At 44.9% G+C, this 18,925-nt stretch overlaps 1 protein-coding gene across 23 annotated transcripts in view; it reads left to right on the top strand.

Moving 5' to 3' along the window:
* LOC123761393 (uncharacterized protein CG45076) overlaps nt 1-18,925 on the top strand; it is a 148,832-nt gene that overhangs the window by 92,479 nt on the left and 37,428 nt on the right. For 15 of the 23 annotated variants that reach the window (XM_069313833.1, XM_069313820.1, XM_069313725.1 and 12 more), the window contains 5 exons: nt 1,223-1,257; nt 1,825-1,968; nt 7,737-7,871; nt 10,428-10,445; nt 18,657-18,695. In XM_069313833.1, the coding sequence (XP_069169934.1) occupies nt 1,223-1,257; nt 1,825-1,968; nt 7,737-7,871; nt 10,428-10,445; nt 18,657-18,695 (371 nt within the window). Of the gene's footprint in view, nt 1-1,222; nt 1,258-1,824; nt 1,969-5,009; nt 5,139-7,736; nt 7,872-10,427; nt 10,446-18,656; nt 18,696-18,925 lie in introns of all 23 variants that reach the window. The other 8 variants (XM_069313737.1, XM_069313784.1, XM_069313791.1 and 5 more) reach the window with 5 other exon arrangements.

The following is an 18,925-nucleotide window of genomic DNA, read 5'->3' as shown; positions in this document are numbered from 1 at the left end:
ACCCACATTTATGGCAACACTGAGAGGTTTATCCACATTTATGGCAACACTGAGATGTTTATACCCACATTTATGGCAACACTGAGAGGTTTATACCCACATTTATGGCAACACTGAGATGTTTATACCCACATTTATGGCAACACTGAGAGGTTTATCCACATTTATGTCAACACTGAGATGTTTATACCCACATTTATGGCAACACTGAGAGGTTTATACCCACATATATGGCAACACTGAGAGGTTTATACCCACATTTATGGCAACACTGAGAGGTTTATCCACATTTATGGCAACACTGAGAGGTTTATACCCACATTTATGGCAACACTGAGAGGTTTATACCCACATTTATGGCAACACTGACAGGTTTATCCACATTTATGGCAACCCTGAGAGGTTTATCCACTTTTGTGGCAACACTGAGAGGTTTATACCCACATTTATGGCAACACTGAGAGGTTTATCCACATTTATGGCAACACTGAGAGGTTTATCCACTTTTGTGGCAACACTGAGAGGTTTATATGGGATGCAGCAGGTGTGTGGTAATGATGCAGCAGGTGTGTGGTAATGATGCAGCAGGTGTGTGGTAGTGACAGCAGGTGTGTGACAGTGACACAGCAGGTGTGTGGTAATGACAACAGGTGTGTGATAGCGACGCAGCAGGTGTGTGGTAATGATGCAGCAGGTGTGTGGTAGTTACACAGCAGGTGTATGGTAATGATGCAGTAGGTGTGTGGTAGTGACAGCAGGTGTGTGACAGTGACACAGCAGGTGTGTGGTAGTGACACAACAGGTGTGTGGTAGTGACAACAGGTGTGTGATAGCGACGCAGCAGGTGTGTGGTAGTGACACAGCAGGTGTGTGGTAGTGACAGCAGGTGTGTGATAGCGACCCAGCAGATGTGTAGTAGTGGCACATCAGGTGTGGTAGTGAGAGCATGTGTGTGATAGCGACCCAGCAGATGTGTAGTAGTGGCACATCAGGTGTGTGGTAGTTACAGCAGGTGTGGTAGTGACAGCAGGTGTGCGATAGCGACACAACAGGTGTGTGGTAGGGACACAGCAAGTATGTGGTAGTGACACAGCAGGTGTGTGTGATAGTGACACAGCAGGTGTGAGGCAGCAACACAGCAGGTGTGTGCACCAGACTATAGCAAGGATAGCAAGGTTAACTGTAGATCAGTCCGCCTCTAACAGGATACTCTCCTCCACAGGTCTGGAGCGCTGGACGACAAAAAGTACTCCTCTGGTGAGACCCTTCAGTTCCTCGTGTTCATATATACGTCATATACCTGATATATCTACCTTGATATACTGCATATATCAAGATCAAAGTGCAACTACTGTGAATGAAATATATTTTGTGTTTAAGTATTGGCATAATTCTTAAGAATGTTGTATTTAAATTTGTATCTTAAAACTATATATTTTTTGCATCCCCCAAATAATATGTTTTTCATTTTTCAGCAAATTTAATTCCTTATCTTTATTAAGTATTGCAATTTAATATAATGAACCTAACTACGTTAATCATATAAGCAGACATTTCTATTTTGGTCTCAATAATATATAAATTAAATAAGAGATGATTTTAAATACGTATCTATATTTATTTCTGTATATATTGTATAAATAATATGTATACAGCCTTGCCATATATATATATATATATATAATATATTATGCCAGTTCCCTAATATGTCTCCCCAACGACCCTATGACCGTGAGAGTGAGTGAGAGTTGTGTGAGAGTGCCGCCCTGGGCGTGTTGTGGTGTAGGTGTAGTGGGTATATAACGCTTCAGGCTGGGTACACAGGGCCCAAGCACCTGGCGTGTGTAGAGTTTGCCGGAGGGCAGCCCCAGTGGAAGAGGAAGGCCCGTGCCCGCTTCCCTCCTGATGATCCAGAGAACGTGGCCAAACTCTGCAAGGAGGAGATCAAGGACGCTGAGGAAGCCCCTGGTAGGTCCTCCTCTCTCTCTCTCTCTCTCTCTCTCTCTCTCTCTCTCTCTCTATGTCTCTCTCTCTCTCTATGTCTCTCTCTCTCTCTGTCCCTCTCTCTCTCTCTCTCTCTCTCTCTCTCTCTCTCTCTCTCTCTCTCTCTCGTTGTCTCTCTCTCTCTCTCTCTCTCTCTCGTTGTCTCTCTCTCTCTCTCTCTCTCTCTCGTTGTCTCTCTCTCTCTCTCTCTCTCTCTCTCTCTCTCTCTCTCTCTCTCTCTCTCTCTCTCTCTCTCTCTCTCTCTCTCTCTCTCTCTATATATATATATATATGTCTCTCTCTCTCTGTATCTCTCTCTCTCTCTCTGTGTCTCTCCCTCTCTCTCTCTGTCTCTATCTCCGTCTCTCTCTCTCTCTCTCTCTCTCTCTCTCTCTCTCTCTCTCTCTCTCTCTCTCTCTCTCTCTCTCTCTCTCTCTCTCTGTGTCCCTCCCTCTCTCTCTCTCTCTCTCTGTTTCTCCGCCTCTCTCTCTCTCTCTCTCTCTCTCTCTCTCTCTCTCTCTCTCTCTCTCTCTCTCTCTCTCTCTCTCTCTCTCTCTCTCTCTCTCTCTCTCTCTCTCTCTCCAGTAACTGCTCGATCTCACACAGTCCCCCACCTGAACCAGACCTCTGCTCAGTCCACTATTAGTCCAGTTTTCATATAACCTGATTTGGAAAGTTACATTCACAATTAGGCGTTTAATTTTTATAGTGATCCAGCCAAGCATTAATAGAGAAATGAAATGCACACCAATTGTTAGGCTATATTTTGAAGACCATCTCTGGTACAGATGGGTGACTGGTTTCTCGACCTCAGACGCGGCTCGCTTTCCAGTAAGCGACACAGAGAAGTTGAGCCAAGTTGACGGTCGCGAAATTGACACTATATAACTATCTCTCTTGCTTCTGCTAGCGCTGATTGTCCTGCTTATGGTGTCCCCACTGACAAACATCCAAGGGGAAGGGGGTTGACCTTTATGATACTGACCAAAGGGGAGGAATGTTTATACTGACTCAGGGAGGAGGAGGAGGAGGAATGTATATACTGACACGCCATGTTTCTCCGGACATTGACTCAAATACACACTGACAAGTCAAGGAATTAGGGTGACAAAAGGCGAGTGTGTGTGTTGCTCTTGTGTTGCGCCCGACTAAATGTACCTTTGGACGGTTGAAGACTCATGTTTATGAAATAAGCTGTTTCTTAAGCACGCTAATCCTGGCTAAGCGTGCAGGCATGCAGCAACACTGTCAGTGAATCAGTCATGTACTGCATCATCAATGTGTGTGTGTGTGTGTGTGTGTGTGTGTGTGTGTGTGTGTGTGTGTGTGTGTGTGTGTGTGTGTGTGTGTGTGTGTGTGTGTGTGTGTGTGTGTGTGTGTGTGTGTGTGTGACGGAGTGTTTGTTCAAACAGAAATTAAAATTAAAGTTTCCCGTTTGCATCTACATGGAAACATTTCTGCATCAACTGCACGAATGTCAATAACATAGTTCATACAATAGGTGCATGCAAGGCCAGATGTGGAGGTCAGAGGCCAGCAGCTGCCTTAAGAGTGTCAGGGAGTAGAGAAACATTGTGTCGGGATCACCCCTTAACATTGACCACTGAGATAATACACCATGTCTCTCCCAGTGAGACAACCAGTACATGGGAGGAGGTGGGGCTGGCGCCAAACCTCCCACCACCTCGCCACACCTCGCCTAACAAATTTATTCACCTATAAATTAAATATAAACTGTCACTCTAGAGTCTCACGAGACATGCATGGTGATCTGGATATAATTTGAACCGATACAAAATTTACACTAAATTTTTTAGGCGAGTATGTGGCGTGAGGTGTGCGCACGCGCGCGCGTCTGTAACAACCCTGCACACAGCGCCTCTAAACCACTAAATGAACTTAAATAACAACAGCTCTCCGAAACTCACACCACTTCCTTGCGCTGGTAACTCTTAATATACTCTCTTTAACTTATAATTAATATTTCATGCGAAACATATACCGGGCCATTTAAATAATATCATTTTTAATTACATTTCTCATAATGCACAGATTTCTGGAGCTAAAGAGCTTTAAACTTACTCCACAACAAAACGTTAAATGACATCAAAGCTATCTCTAAAAGGGGACAAAGATATTGCCCTTAATGCTTCAACTTCCGCCCTGAACACCTGCCTGCCCGTTCTTAATGGGCTTCAGTTTAAAACCGTATATTTTCTTAACCCGGTTTTTCATGCAATAGTAAGTGAGCCAGCGTGGTGGCTGCCACTCCTGCCTCCCTTGACGCCTCAGGGAGGCGTGCCGGGGCCCAGGCCACACGCCCTGCTGCCACACGCCGCAGGGAGGCGTGCCGGGGCCCAGGCCACACGCCCTGCTGCCACACGCCGCAGGGAGGCGTGCCGGGGCCCAGGCCACACGCCCTGCTGCCACACGCCGCAGGGAGGCGTGCCGGGGCCCAGGCCACACGCCCTGCTGCCACACGCCGCAGGGCCGCGCCGCCCTACACAGCCTCCCGCCAGTAACACACGCCAGACACCACAGAAGGTAGTGAGACAAGGAGCAGGGGTTAGGTGACAACTGTGATGGAGAGACGGGTGTGTGAGGGTTTTATGTTGTGGCGTGCCGGGTGATGTGGTGATGGTGGTGATGAAGCTTCCCCTTCCTCATCTATCTACCACCCACCCCCTCATTCCCCTATCTTCTCCCCCCCCCCATCCTATTAATTAGTGTGAACCACAATCTCCTGATCAGTGCACGTTGGTTGTTGTGTCCTGGTTTGTCCTGGTGCTTGTATGCCTGCGCCGGCCAGTGCTGCCCCGCGCACCTCTCACACGCGACGAACACAGCGGCCAGCAGGGTAAGAGAGTGTCAGGGGACTAAGAGATGAGCGCTAAACGTATGACTCGGGTGTGTGACCGCCCACTTGGGGCTCATGACTACTAAAGGAGACATATTAAGGACAAAACCTCTAAACAAAACAAAAAAAAAAAGAATAATGAAATGAAAAACCTGGGGAACTTTGACAGCCCTGGAGTTCAAGGAGCTGCCCAAGCTGGCGTCACGCAGGCAGCGTTACTACCCCGAGGACGAGCACATGAAGGACAACTTGAGGATCCAGTGTCTTAGTCACTACAAGACAACGCGCACCGCCGCCGGTAAGTCTCCTCTCAAGCTCTCCAGGAAAAAGAGGGAGTCGCAGAGATGTACGATTTAAGTAACATTGGTTCACTCACTCTCTACAGCGAATCTGTATCATTTGAGCGTTTTAAAGAAGCGCTCAATAAGATAAATGTTTACATTTTCTGAGAGTACAGAAGCTGTGCAGCTTGATACAGGTGCTACAGCCAACGAGCAGATACTTGAAACTGTTGCAACCCCAGCAGCGGAAAGCGGGCCGTTTTCCATCTACATTAATAATAATAATGATAATAATATACGGTACATATTTACCACGGATCCCCAGAACCACGAGAACCGACAGTAAAATATGTCAACGAATAGCGGACTCTCACCGTCGTAACGTTGTTCAGACTGTTGACAAGGTCAGCGTCGGGCGGGCGTCGGGTGAGCGTCGGGTGGGCGTCGGGTGAGCGTCGGGCGGGCGTCGGGTGGAGCAAGCGAGGCTCCCGTGTAGCTCAGGCAATCTTCTCCATCCATCGTCTCATCATTTAGCCTATTACTTAACTTTCTTGACTAATTAACGGCGCTAAAGCTCACTGCAGGTATTTCCTGACTGCTGCGTATTATCAACGCTTACTAACCTTCTGTCTGCCATTAACTGTTTCCACTCAACAATAACACTCACAACAGTCAACCACTTTAATGACTGGTTCTCACTCTAGCCATAACTGCCAGCCAAGTATATATATGTTAGACTGTAATACAAATTGAGAAATTTGCAATTTTCACCATGTTCTATAATCAGGAGAGACACTAAATGAACTTTTGGAAAAAAATAATTCACAAAGACTAGGATGTTATCAACAAAAGTCACTGTATCACATTCACAGCTTATCAGCCACTCTCTGTACACTATCATCGTCACCATCATCTTCACCAGTACACCACCCTCTGTACACAATCATCTTCACCATCATCTCCACCAGTCCACCATCAACTCTTCCATAGTTGGTTTCTCCTTGACATTTTTTTGACCCTGTGACACGGGTCAGCCCTCCGGAGGTACTCAACCCTCTGGAGGTACTCAGCCCTCTGGAGGTACTCAGCCCTCCGGAGGTACTCAGCCCCCTGGAGGTACTTAGCCCTCCGGAGGTACTCAGCCCCCTGGAAGTACTCAGCCCTCTGGAGGTACTCATCCCCCTGGACGTACTCACCCCTTGGAGGTACTCAGCCCCCTGGAGGTACTCAGCCCCCTGGAGGTACTCACCCCCTGGAGGTACTCAGCCCCCTGGAGGTACTCAACCCTCTGGAGGTACTCAGCCCTCTGGAGGTACTCAGCCCTCCGGGGGTACTCAGCCCCCTGGAGGTACTCAGCCCCCTGGAGGTACTCAGTCCCCTGGAGGTACTCAGCTCTCTGGAGGTACTCAGCCCTCTGGAGGTACTCAGCCCCCTGGAGGTACTCAACCCTCTGGAGGTACTCAGCCCTCTGGAGGTACTCAGTCCCCTGGAGGTACTCAGTCCCCTGGAGGTACTCAGCCCCCTGGAGGTACTCAGTCCCCTGGAGGTACTCAGGCCCCTGGAGGTACTCAACCCTCTGGAGGTACTCAGCCCTCTGGAGGTACTCAGCCCCCTGGAGGTACTCAGCCCCCTGGAGGTACTCAGCCCTCTGGAGGTAATCAGCCCTCTGGAGGTACTCAGCCCCCTGGAGGTACTCAGCCCTCCAGAGGTACTTAGCCCCCTGGATGTACTCAGCCCCCTGGAGGTATTCAGACCCCTGGAGGTACTCAGCCCTCCAGAGGTACTCAGCCCTCCAGAGGTACTCAGCCCCATGGAGGTACTCAGCCCCCTGGAGGTACTCAGCCCTCCAGAGGTACTCAGCCCCCTGGAGGTACTCAGCCCTCCAGAGGTACTCAGCCCCATGGATGTACTCAGCCCTCCAGAGGGACTCAGCCCAATGGAGGTACTCAGCCCCCTGGAGGTACTCAGCCCCCTGGAGGTACTCAGCCCCCTGGAGGTACTCAGCCCTCCAGAGGTACTCAGCCCCCTGGAGGTACTCAGCCCTCCAGAGGTACTCAGCCCCATGGAGGTACTCAGCCCTCCAGAGGTACTCAGCCCTCCAGAGGTACTCAGCCCTCCAGAGGGACTCAGCCCAATGGAGGTACTCAGCCCCCTGGAGGTACTCAGCCCCCTGGAGGTACTCAGCCCTCCAGAGGTACTCAGCCCTCCAGAGGTACTCAGCCCCCTGGAGGTACTCAGCCCTCTGGAGGTACTCAGCAGTCCAGAGGTACTCAGCCCTCCAGAGGTACTCAGCCCTAGGCAGTGGACAACTTCCCATGGCCCAAATTCGAGTGTTGCAAATGCTGCACCAGTCTTGCCTGTACAAGGAGGTGTAAACACACCTGCTTTCTGTCATCTACTGGACACATCTCACCATTGACATCTCACCTCGGGCCTCAGGTGAGGACCTCACCTCTCCCGTTTTCTTTCATCCATCTCGCATCATCTAAGACCTTGTTTCTGAGAAGAGTTAAACAAGAAAAGCCACTCGCTAGGTGGATCTCTCTCTCTCTCTGCCCCCCAACACAAGTCCTTCACACTGCTTACCATTCCCGGCTCCTCCCTTACACCATCAGAGAAAGAAAAGGAGAAACTCATTCTGAAGGATCGCCTCTCCAACCGGATCCACGAGTTTTTCAACAGTACGATGACCGCTGATCAGTTCGACAAATACCTCAAGACGTACCGTCAGCCTGGCCCGAAACTTCCGCGTAAGTAAAGGGGGGAAAGGGGGAGGTTTCTGGTCCTCAGGCACACCGCTGACGCTCATGTTGTCGTAGATGTAGTTGGCTTTAGACGTACGTCGATGTGAGCGCCTGTTGGGGTCAGTAGGCAGTCTCTAGTCGCCTTATCATTCAAGCATGATGATGTTAACAAATATAAGTGTATAGTCGTTGTTTTAATTCTCTAACGACGCGGCCTTCGTCCCACGTTATCTTCTGACTACACACCACACAGCATCCGGAGAGGACTGTGTCAGGTGTCCTAGAGGACTGTCCCAGGTGTCCCAGAGGACTGTCCCAGGTGTCCCAGAGGACTGTCCCAGGTGACTGTCCCAGGTGTCCCAGAGGACTGTCACAGGTGTCCCAGGTGACTGTCCCAGGTGTCCCAGAGGACTGTCACAGGTGTCCCAGGTGACTGTCCCAGGTGACTGTCCCAGGTGTCCCAGAGGACTGTCACAGGTGACTGTCCCAGGTGTCCCAGAGGACTGTCCCAGGTGACTGTCCCAGGTGTCCCAGGTGACTGTCCCAGGTGTCCCAGAGGACTGTCCCAGGTGACTGTCCCAGGTGTCCCAGAGGACTGTCCCAGGTGACTGTCCCAGGTGTCCCAGAGGACTGTCACAGGTGTCCCAGGTGACTGTCCCAGGTGTCCCAGGTGACTGTCCTAGGTGTCCCAGAGGACTATCCCAGGTGACTGTCCCAGGTGTCCCAGAGGACTGTTCCAGGTGTCCCAGAGGACTGTCCCAGGTGTCCCAGAGGACTGTCCCAGGTGTCCCAGAGAACTGTCTCAGGTGTCCCAGAGAACTGTCCCAGGTGTCCCAGAGGATTGTCCCAGGTGTCCCAGGGGACTGTCCCAGGTGTCCCAGAGAACTGTCTCAGGTGTCCCAGAGAACTGTCCCAGGTGTCCCAGAGGACTGTCTCAGGTGTCCTAGAGAACAGTCCAGGTGTCCCAGGTGACTGTCCCAGGTGACTGTCTCTTAGAACTGTCCCAGGGGACTGTCCCAGGTGTCCCAGAGGACTGTCCCAGGAGTCCAAGGTGTCCCAGATGACTGTCCCAGGGGACTCTCCCAGGTGTCCCAGGGGACTCTCCCAGGTGTCCCAGGGGACTGTTACAGGTGTCCCAGAGGACTGTCCCAGGTGACTCTCCCAGGGGTCCCGGGGGACTGTCCCAGGTGTCCCAGAGAGAGTGATGACGATAACAGAGGCGTGTGAGGTGTTCCATCGTGCCTCGTAACGCGATGCTGAACACCTCTGTCGTGCTGAGGAGTCTTAAGACAACGATAACCCAGTTTTGATAAGAAGGCCACTATAGCAGTCCACGGCTAAACGTGTGGTCACGCTGCTCTAGCACTAACCACTAGACACTAACCAGGCCAGTAGCGGCCGACGAAGCTGGCTCCTGAGGTCGTCGACAATGGCGCCGGTGGGTGCAGGAGAGAGCTGCTTGACCAGATGCTCAGTAACCCTCAGGCACCGCTCAGTAACCGCTCAGTAACCGCTCAGTAACCGCTCAGTAAGACAGCCAAATCTAACGCTTTTCACATGTAGCAACAACTAAGGTCCGCCTATGCATAACAATCATCTTCGAGACGATGGAAGTCAAACGCTTAATACAATTATGTTTCATTGGTAAATAAGTATATATAATCACAAACCATTCAAGTGTTCACAAGTAGAGTGTTTTGCACACTGTGTGTTCATCGATACGTGCAGACACGTAAGGTTGAATGTTGGATTAAAATATATCGGAAACTATACTGAGATCTGACAGTTAAAAGTCAATGAAGCATACTGAGTCATGTGGTCCATGTCTGCGCCTTCCTTATATATATATTTATATATATATATATATATATATATATATATATATATATATATATGCAGGCTATATATGATATATATATATATATCAATATATATATATATATATATATATATATATATATATATATATTTATATATATATATATATATATATATATATATATATATATATATTTATATATATATATTTATATATATATATATATATATTTATATATATATATATTTATATATATATATATATATATATATATATATATATATATATATAATACTATAATGAATATAATATTTTGAAACCTAAATAACGTATCTAAATATATCTAAATATATCTAATTATATATCTATCTATCTATCTATCTATCTATCTATATATATATATATATATATATATATATATATATATATATATATATATATACTCGTTAAATAGTATGTAAATTAAATATTTTGATTGTAGATTTACTTAAATATTTCCAATATTTCTATATAAATCACTATTAAACTATTTTGTTTGTAGATCAAGAACAATTAGTAGCTGTAGATGTAGATCTTTTTTATTTATGATGGCCAAGAATTTCTAAAGTTCCTTTGATTAGTGATATATGTGAAGCCATGAGCAAGGCGATGCTTACCAGTATTAATAACATTAGTGCTAAATTGGCATGATGTACCCCCAATTTTCCCATGACGACTCAGACTCTGGTAAACTTTCCTTACAGATGCACAAGTCAGGGGAGGTAAGTATCAGAGGTTAAGAGATAAACGCATGCTTATACCGCCTGGAGTATTCCTCGGACGCTCTAAGGTGGGACTCTCAAGTCTCAAGCGTGAGCCTCTTCCAGGTCTCCCACGTTCAATGTATCGTATATCTTGCATGGCTGGTAATACCTTTTCTATAACAGTATGTTTTGCCCCGTGCTGAGCCCAGCAGCAACTCTGACCCCTTGCCCCTCAAACACCGCTCAGCGCCTCAACTGCCTGCATGCTACTCACTTGCTAAACGTCGTCTGGATTAATATGTATCGTTCGTTATGTACTCGTATTTACATCCTGTGCCCTGGTTAGCACTGTATTGTTTACCTCTCAACGCTAAGGTCGATGTGTAATACGTGCACAAGTTGGAAAAACAGATTTTTATGAAAAAAAGTAAAAATTATGGGAAATCTACCGGTGATTAATTTATTTCAATTCTTTAATTGAAGAGAGAGAGAGAGAGAGAGAGAGAGAGAGAGAGAGAGAGAGAGAGAGAGAGAGAGAGAGAGAGAGAGAGAGAGAGAGAGAGAGAGAGAGAGAGAGAGAGAGAGAGAGAGTGAGAGAGAGAGAGAGAGAGAGAGAGAGAGAGAGAGAGAGAGAGAGAGAGAGAGAGAGAGAGAGAGAGAGAGAGAGAGAGAGAGAGAGAGAGAGAGAGAGAGAGAGAGAGAGAGAGAGAGAGAGAGAGAGAGAGAGAGAGAGAGAGATAAACAGAGAGATAGAGAGAGAGAGAGAGAGAGAGAGAGAGAGAGAGAGAGAGAGAGAGAGAGAGAGAGAGAGAGAGAGAGAGAGAGATAAACAGAGAGATAGAGAGAGAGAGAGAGATAAACAGAGAGAAGAGATTTGTTACCAATCCGCAACTGTTCGTCCGTGTTCAACCAGTAACAACTAGGAAGGGTTGTTAACGAGGTGGGGGTCCGTTCACACCTCACATATATACCAGCCACAGAAAGCCTCGACATATATATTTTTATAACTAAAGAAAAAAAAACAGCCGATAACTGGGTCAACATTTTGCAAGAAAACTAAGAAGGTGTTGCAGTGTGTTTTAACAAGACTGTGTATGTCCCCCCCCCCCATTGAACCCTGATCCAATGCAAACAATATTTTCTAAAGTACCCATAAGCCCCAGAGCCTCAATAGTAGCGTGTGCATAGTGCAGACCTCAATGGTACGGTGGTGACCCAAGCAGCATACTTAGGGGTAAACTTGACTCTTATTGCAACATATAGATCACTGCAATATAATTGTTGGCGGCTTCAACCAGCACCAACACAGAGTGGGATTGTTATGATATCTAAGAAGATTTTTATCTAAAAAAAAACTGTGCGAGATTTACTTCCCATATCTTTGGCTCTTCTTGCGTGACCAACCCGCCGGAAGTTACTTGAGTTGCTTGTGGAAACTGTGGAAGGATAGTTGCAACTATAAGAGCAGTTACAGTCATTGAGGGCAACTATGTTCGTCAGACCTGAAAGCTATCCTCATTTCATCCCAACATACCTGGTAGCGCAATGGTAACTCGCTCGCCCCGCGCCCTGTGTGTGATCTGACTGGACACCAATCCTTAACTGCCCGCCTCTGTTCACCCAGCAGTAATTGGGTACCTGTTTGTCAACCGATTAGCGGGTCGTGTTCCAGGGAATACCTTAGGATGAGGAGTAAGGTTTTCCATGAGCTATGGGAAGGGAAAGCTCTCAGCCTGCTAATATATAGATGGAGGTCGTCCGTGTCTGTACCCACCTGTGTCAAACATGCGAGGATGAAACATCCATCAAAACGTGGCTGTGGGGGAAGAGAAACTATCCAGTCTTTCAGGGTTTGTTCCCGCTGAACGGAAACTCCTTCCCACACAACCGAGTTAACAATCAAGAAAATGTCTCACCACTCATATCCAGATCGACACTGATCAAACCCTCCAATTTACTTACCTTAGGTAAAAAAAAAAAGGCATCCTGCTGTCCACAATCACAGTCGCTACAATCAAGCTTGTCAGGGAATGGCAGAAGACAAACTCATGTTTCAATGCGCACCAGAAAAACTGAAACCTATATCAGGAGTAGCGGGCTCCAGCGACCGATGGTCTAGTCATTTGATTTACTCTTGATTTGCCACAACAAACAAGATATGAGGTGCTAAAGCTCACGAACCCAAGCCACCCACCAAACCTAACCAACCTACACACAGAAGACGTGAATATGTGTAAACCGGGACTTATCATATGACTGCTTATTTTATACAATGTGTACCATAGTGTACAAAATAAAAAGCACTAACAGAGAGGCCAGGATGAGGCCTTGTGTGAACACCGCCACAGTGGTTCATGGAAGCATCTTTACCGCACATTTGGCAACATGATTGCAAGCAATTCAGGTGTAATAACGATCAATATAACTTTTACAAATATGTAACAAAATTTTACATGTATATATGTAACGAAATTGATAACTATGGTAATTTTCGGCGACGCAGAGTGACAACAATGAAGAAACACAGGTCCTCGGTGGCTAATAGTTAAGTTTATGGCCGTTACGTCTTAACCAGAACAAATGTAAAGTATTTTCTCACGAGAAAATGACAATTATTCATTCTTCAGTGCCTCAAAATGTATACTTCCAAGACAATTTCTGATTTGATACAAATCTGCTGCCGTATAGATACCAACTGCACTGTTACTGGCTCTGCTCTACCGTGCTAAATGATCTGACGTACAAAACACAGCACTGTGCAACATTGTTTGCCATATCTGACGCATACATAGCGTTGTACTACATTGTACAACGTCGTAAATTAAGTGCATTGTACTACAATCATTGATGTACTAAATACTATAGAGTATTGTACTACACATATGACCTCACGAACACTCTACGAACACCCGTTCACTAACAACGGTACCATAGGGTGATCAGTAACACCGGCGACCCAGACAACGAAGCAGGTGATCTAGAGAGCGGACAGAGTGGAGGGCACGTGGCTCCAGCCAGGTGAGACAAGCTCATCCATATAAAGGAGCTCATCAATGGTAATGACCTGCGGGGAGGTGACCTGCACGTCCTTACCCACACTTAACCCGGACATTGAGCAGTGCTAAGCCGGGTTTAGTCCCCTGTTAATGTCAACATTCCCCTCCTTAGTTAAGGTTAAATACGTGAATCTACGGTTCACGGTGAGGGAACTGGAGAGCTAATGGAAGATATCTAATGACCTAATTACAGTTAATTATACTCAGGCAATATACTAATGTCTAAAATGAAATCACAGTAACGTGGTATATCGGTGAGAAAATATCTGGAGTAGAATGGTGGGCATCGAACCCGCGTCCTGCGTATCCCCAGACAGAGCTATGGAGCATGCGAGCTACATGTAAAACTTGGATTGGCTGCCGGCTCGATGGCTCCAGATTCCTCATGAGTCCAGCCTTACCCTTGTTTGTGGAACCTTCCATCACTTACCCATTGGTACAGTACGCGTCTGGGTGACCCCAGGACACTGGTTCGATCCCACAGTGCTCCTCCAAAGGTTCTCTAAAGATACTAATGAGTTTGACCTGAGGAGCTGCCCGAGTATAGCGGCCCTCACTTCACTCATCTTTCTGTGCTAAGTTTAGCTCCACTTAATACGCAATAATCACCTCACATCTTTCCTGCAGGGAGGCCGGAAATTAATAGTTTGAAACTGTCAATAGAACCTTACAATAACAGACATGTATTGTGACGTCATACATGTATTGTGACGTCATACATGTATTGTGACGTCATACATGTATTGTGACGTCATACATGTATTGTGACGTCAGACATGTATTGTGATGTCATACATGTATTGTGATGTCAAACATGTATTGTGATGTCATACATGTATTGTGACGTCATACATGTATTGTGACGTCATACATGTATTGTGATGTCATACATGTATTGTGACGTCATACATGTATTGTGACGTCATACATGTATTGTGACGTCATACATGTATTGTGACGTCAAACATGTATTGTGACGTCATACATGTATTGTGACGTCAGACATGTATTGTGACGTCATACATGTATTGTGATGTCATACATGTATTGTGATGTCATACATGTATTGTGACGTCATACATGTATTGTGATGAGATAATCTGAGACAAAACTAACTTCAGATTAAAAAAAGAGTTAATGTAATAATTATTTAAAAAGCAGTGATAATATTTCACCAGTATCTGGAAAACAGTATGTTAAAAAAAAAAGTTATTTAAAAAGATAAGCATTAAAAAGTTATGCATATCGAAGCTTTTTCTGGATGCAACCCACAACAGTTACCTAATTCCCAGGGATCTATTGACTGCTTAATGAACAGTAGCATTAGTTGTAAGGAAACGTGCCCAAACGTCCCCGTTCAGCATGAGTGTCGAGCCCGGGTCATTTGATGATTGTTTGTTGTTAATTGCATAAAAACTTTTCTTCTATTTTTTAATAATTAATAATTCATATTTATTTTGCTTTTACCAAGGTAATGTGAGGTGTGTGAAGAGGTGTATTAATGTGGGGTGTGAGGAGAGGTGTATTAATGTGGGGTGTGTGGAGAGGTGTATTAATGTGAGGTGTGTGGAGAGGTGTATTAATGTGGGGTGTATGGAGAGGTGTATTAATGTGGGGTGTGTGGAGAGGTGTATTAATGTGGGGTGTGTGGAGAGGTGTATTAATGTGGGTTGTATATTGATCATACTCCTCAATAAATCTTAAGAGATGTTTATCTCACCAGGTATTTACTTATGGATTTCATAGCTATTTTATTGTGTACCGAAATGATAATTTGTAAAGAACTGTGTAACATTTCCTTTCTTAAATTATCAGTGAAGTTGTCGCTATCACCAGTTGGCATCGTGATAACTGACTTTTCAAAAACATATTTCCTTGTGTAGAACACGGTGTCGTCTCGCATTATTATTCGACAATAACTGATTGATCATATATCATTTGGCAGGCCTTACATCTGCACTACTCACGACGATCAATCGAAAAATGTAATACCATTGCAAAGTTTATCATTAGTTCTGACTTTCTTCGATGTGAATTTTAGCCATAATGTTATGACATGAGAGGCAACAGGGCTAGGCCTTGGGCATCGTTCTGCGTCAGTGGCATTTGAACAACAGGATTACAGCGACTGTTATCCTTACAAAGGTCAGTGTTCATCCTAGTAAAGCTAAGGTGTTATGGCTAGATGAAACCGAAGACTAAGTTGGGGACCACTTGGTCAACACCCGCCGAGAGATATAATTGAACGTGGCAGGACGTCACCGTAGACTTTCGCGAACATTTCTTTTACTTGCTAGTGAAGACTACCTATCACATGCCTCTGTATGACTAACCATCCTGTGTGATGGGGATTTTTATAGCATCACCTAGTTATCTTTTTTGACACACTGTACTCCACTTCATATAGTCTACGGTAGCTGCACTAATGCAGATGTATCTAATGTATTAATAAAAAAAAAATTCGTTAGTCAAGTTAGTCAAGGTTAGTGTTTGACAAATCATATCTTGTGTGATGTCGATTATTTAGCAGCACTCTTGACCCACTGTGTAACCCTTCATGTAGTGTAGAACTGATGCATAAATGTAAACGGACCTCCAAATGTTAAAACACATTTTAGTGTTGTGATGTTATCTTTCTCAGACTAAGTTTATTCCGGGGTCCCGGTAGTCCAGTCGGGTTCGTTCTCGACTCACAATCGCCAATTCCGGATTCGATTCCCGTCAAGGACAGAAATGGTTGGGCGCGTTTTCTATCACATAATGCACCTGATCACACGCACACACACACACACATATATATATATATATAAATATATATATATATATATATATATATATATATATATATATATATATATATATATATATATATATATATATATATATATATATATATATATACACTGCCTGCTTGTCCCCCGACACAATTAATTATTATTATTAAACCAATTAGTAATTGCACATTCATCTTTTCGAATTAGACTTGCAATACAGTTATTATTTTGCTCCAAATCATCCGACCTAGTATCACTTGTTGCGCCCAAGTTATTTTCCGGGAATTTTACTATTTAATAAGGTGATAAATATCGTCATTAATGGTAGAATTGCATGGTATCCCCCGAGGCAGTGATCAGTACGAGACTGTACATCTCTCCACGTTCATGCTTCGATAATAACCAAAGAAAATTATATTTGTTTTGTACTATTAGTCACGAGATGAAGCTACTAGGGATGGTAAACAATGTATCATATTCTATTTTAATGGTCTCCACTAGGACGCTATTAGAGATCTTGATGGCCCTTGACACGTTAACTTAAGAGTAAGTAATACCCAACAAATCTGGCGTAGGTCTCGTTATTAATTACCAAACATGTATTGGGTTTGGTGATTATTGAGTGTTTTGAGTGGGGAATGAAGGAGGAGCGAGGGAGGAGGCGGTGTGGTGGGTGATGGTGGGTGATGGTGGGTGATGGTGGGAGATGTGGTGGGTGATAGTGGAGGGTGTGGTGGGTGGTACCTGGTGACTCACTGCGTGACGGCGCGGGACCTCTGCCACCCTCCACCACCACCACACCGCCACCACCCCCACCACTACACTGCCACCTCCCTCACCTCAGCCCAGTCAACCTTCAGCGCCTCCCTCGTTACCACCAGCATCTCCCATAGACGCAACTCCCATGTCCCTAAGTAACCCGTTACACCATAGACTAAAAACCAGTTTCTATTGAAGGAATACCTGCTCAGGCAGGGTCAGTGTGACTGTATAGTGAAGAGGAACGAAACTCAGTAAAAAGTTGTGGTGCCTGCTAGAGGAACTATCGAGCCGGACTGAACCAGTCAATAAAAGTCAAACATTAAATGTTAAAACAGCGTCTTGATGTAGCATCTGGCTCCTCGTTCACCGAGCGGTTACTATCACAAGTTTGGTTTCAGTTATGTGCGAGATGGCCGAGTGCGCTGTGATCGTTAAACCTATTTAAGAAGCCAATATTCATCTTGACTGTGAACTTACACAAAAAATTTCATATATCTATAAAACATGTTCCAGAAAAGATTACACAGTAAATATTTGGCTATATATACATCTACTTGAAGTAGAGGTAACCCAGATATAGTTTCCGATCACCGCTCGTCGATCAGCGCTTTCCGATCACCGCTCGTCGATCAGCGCTTTCCGATCACCGCTCGTCGATAAGCTCTTTCCGATCACCGTTCATCTCGGAACGCAAGCCGCTCGAACTAGAACCACTACAACAGCAGATGATAAATATTACCATGAACATCACGCTCCCACGAGTGGCAAGTGAAATTTAATTTTGAACGACCGAAAGACAATTCAAGACGCTTTAAGGATGTCTGAAGAAAGTAAGTATATATGTATATATCTCTGGGAGTGTAGAGTCAGGTGTGTGAATGGCCACCAGCCTGTATGTCTCTCGGAGTGTAGAGTCATATAGGTGAATGCCCGCCATGATGTTTGTCTCTGGGGATTGTAAGGGCAGGTGGGTGGCTCTTTGCCAACATGTAATCAACACTGTAACCAAATCGTGACTCCACTAAACCTTTTGTGCTTTTCAATACAGTTTCTGCCATATTTACGCGAAGTTTATATATATTTTTGTTATAATGCGAAATATCAATGTAGGCGGGCACAGCTGACTCCCTGGCTCAACACCAACCGTCACATGGATGCACGATATCCATAGGGGGATATATTAATACTTCCCTACAATAGATGTTATGAATTGAAGTGTCGGAACAAGGGAACAGACGGGAGAGCCAAGTCTGTCTCCATCACAGGTGTTCTGACGAGCATCGTGTACTGTGAATTCCAGAAGAAAACTGACAATTCAATGTATCTGCTCGTTGCTGATGTAAAATGGATAATTATACATTTAGTTATGTTTTATATCCATGAATAACCTTATTTTTATTTTTCTTATAGGTTATACCTAACACCATATTAATTATCTTTCCTTTCTAAATATCAGTTCCCCTGTCAAATATCCATAATTCCCTTTTTAAGTTCCAGTTTTTCAACTTTTACTTGTTAATCTAATGTTCTGTTATTCCTTTTTATTGCCAATTATCAGCGTGATCTTGGACCGTTTTGTGGTACAAGATATCATCCTTTTGTATGTTCATTTCTCTTTATTTTCTGTTGTTTTCCAGGCTATGCTAGAGCCCGTTTGTACGATTCTTCAGCCCTGGGTTAGTTAGTAACTAGTGTCTCCTTGTAACTAGGAGCCTCTCTGTTGAGTTAGTGACTGACAACCGGTTTAATATTCATTTAATTCTGATTTTTGTCCTATTTTCTTTTTATGTTGATTGATAACCATATGTTATGTTGACCCAACATATCAACAATGTTAATATTGTAATTAACAATATGCATTGTAGTCATTTGACCCATTATCAGTATATCGTGTTATTTTATGTTG

The sequence above is a fragment of the Procambarus clarkii genome, chromosome 7 (assembly GCF_040958095.1).
Source record: "Procambarus clarkii isolate CNS0578487 chromosome 7, FALCON_Pclarkii_2.0, whole genome shotgun sequence".
In the NCBI taxonomy this organism is placed as follows: domain Eukaryota; kingdom Metazoa; phylum Arthropoda; class Malacostraca; order Decapoda; family Cambaridae; genus Procambarus; species Procambarus clarkii.
The sequence above is the reverse complement of the archived record's forward strand: the minus strand, read 5'-3'. Positions and strand labels throughout refer to the sequence as shown.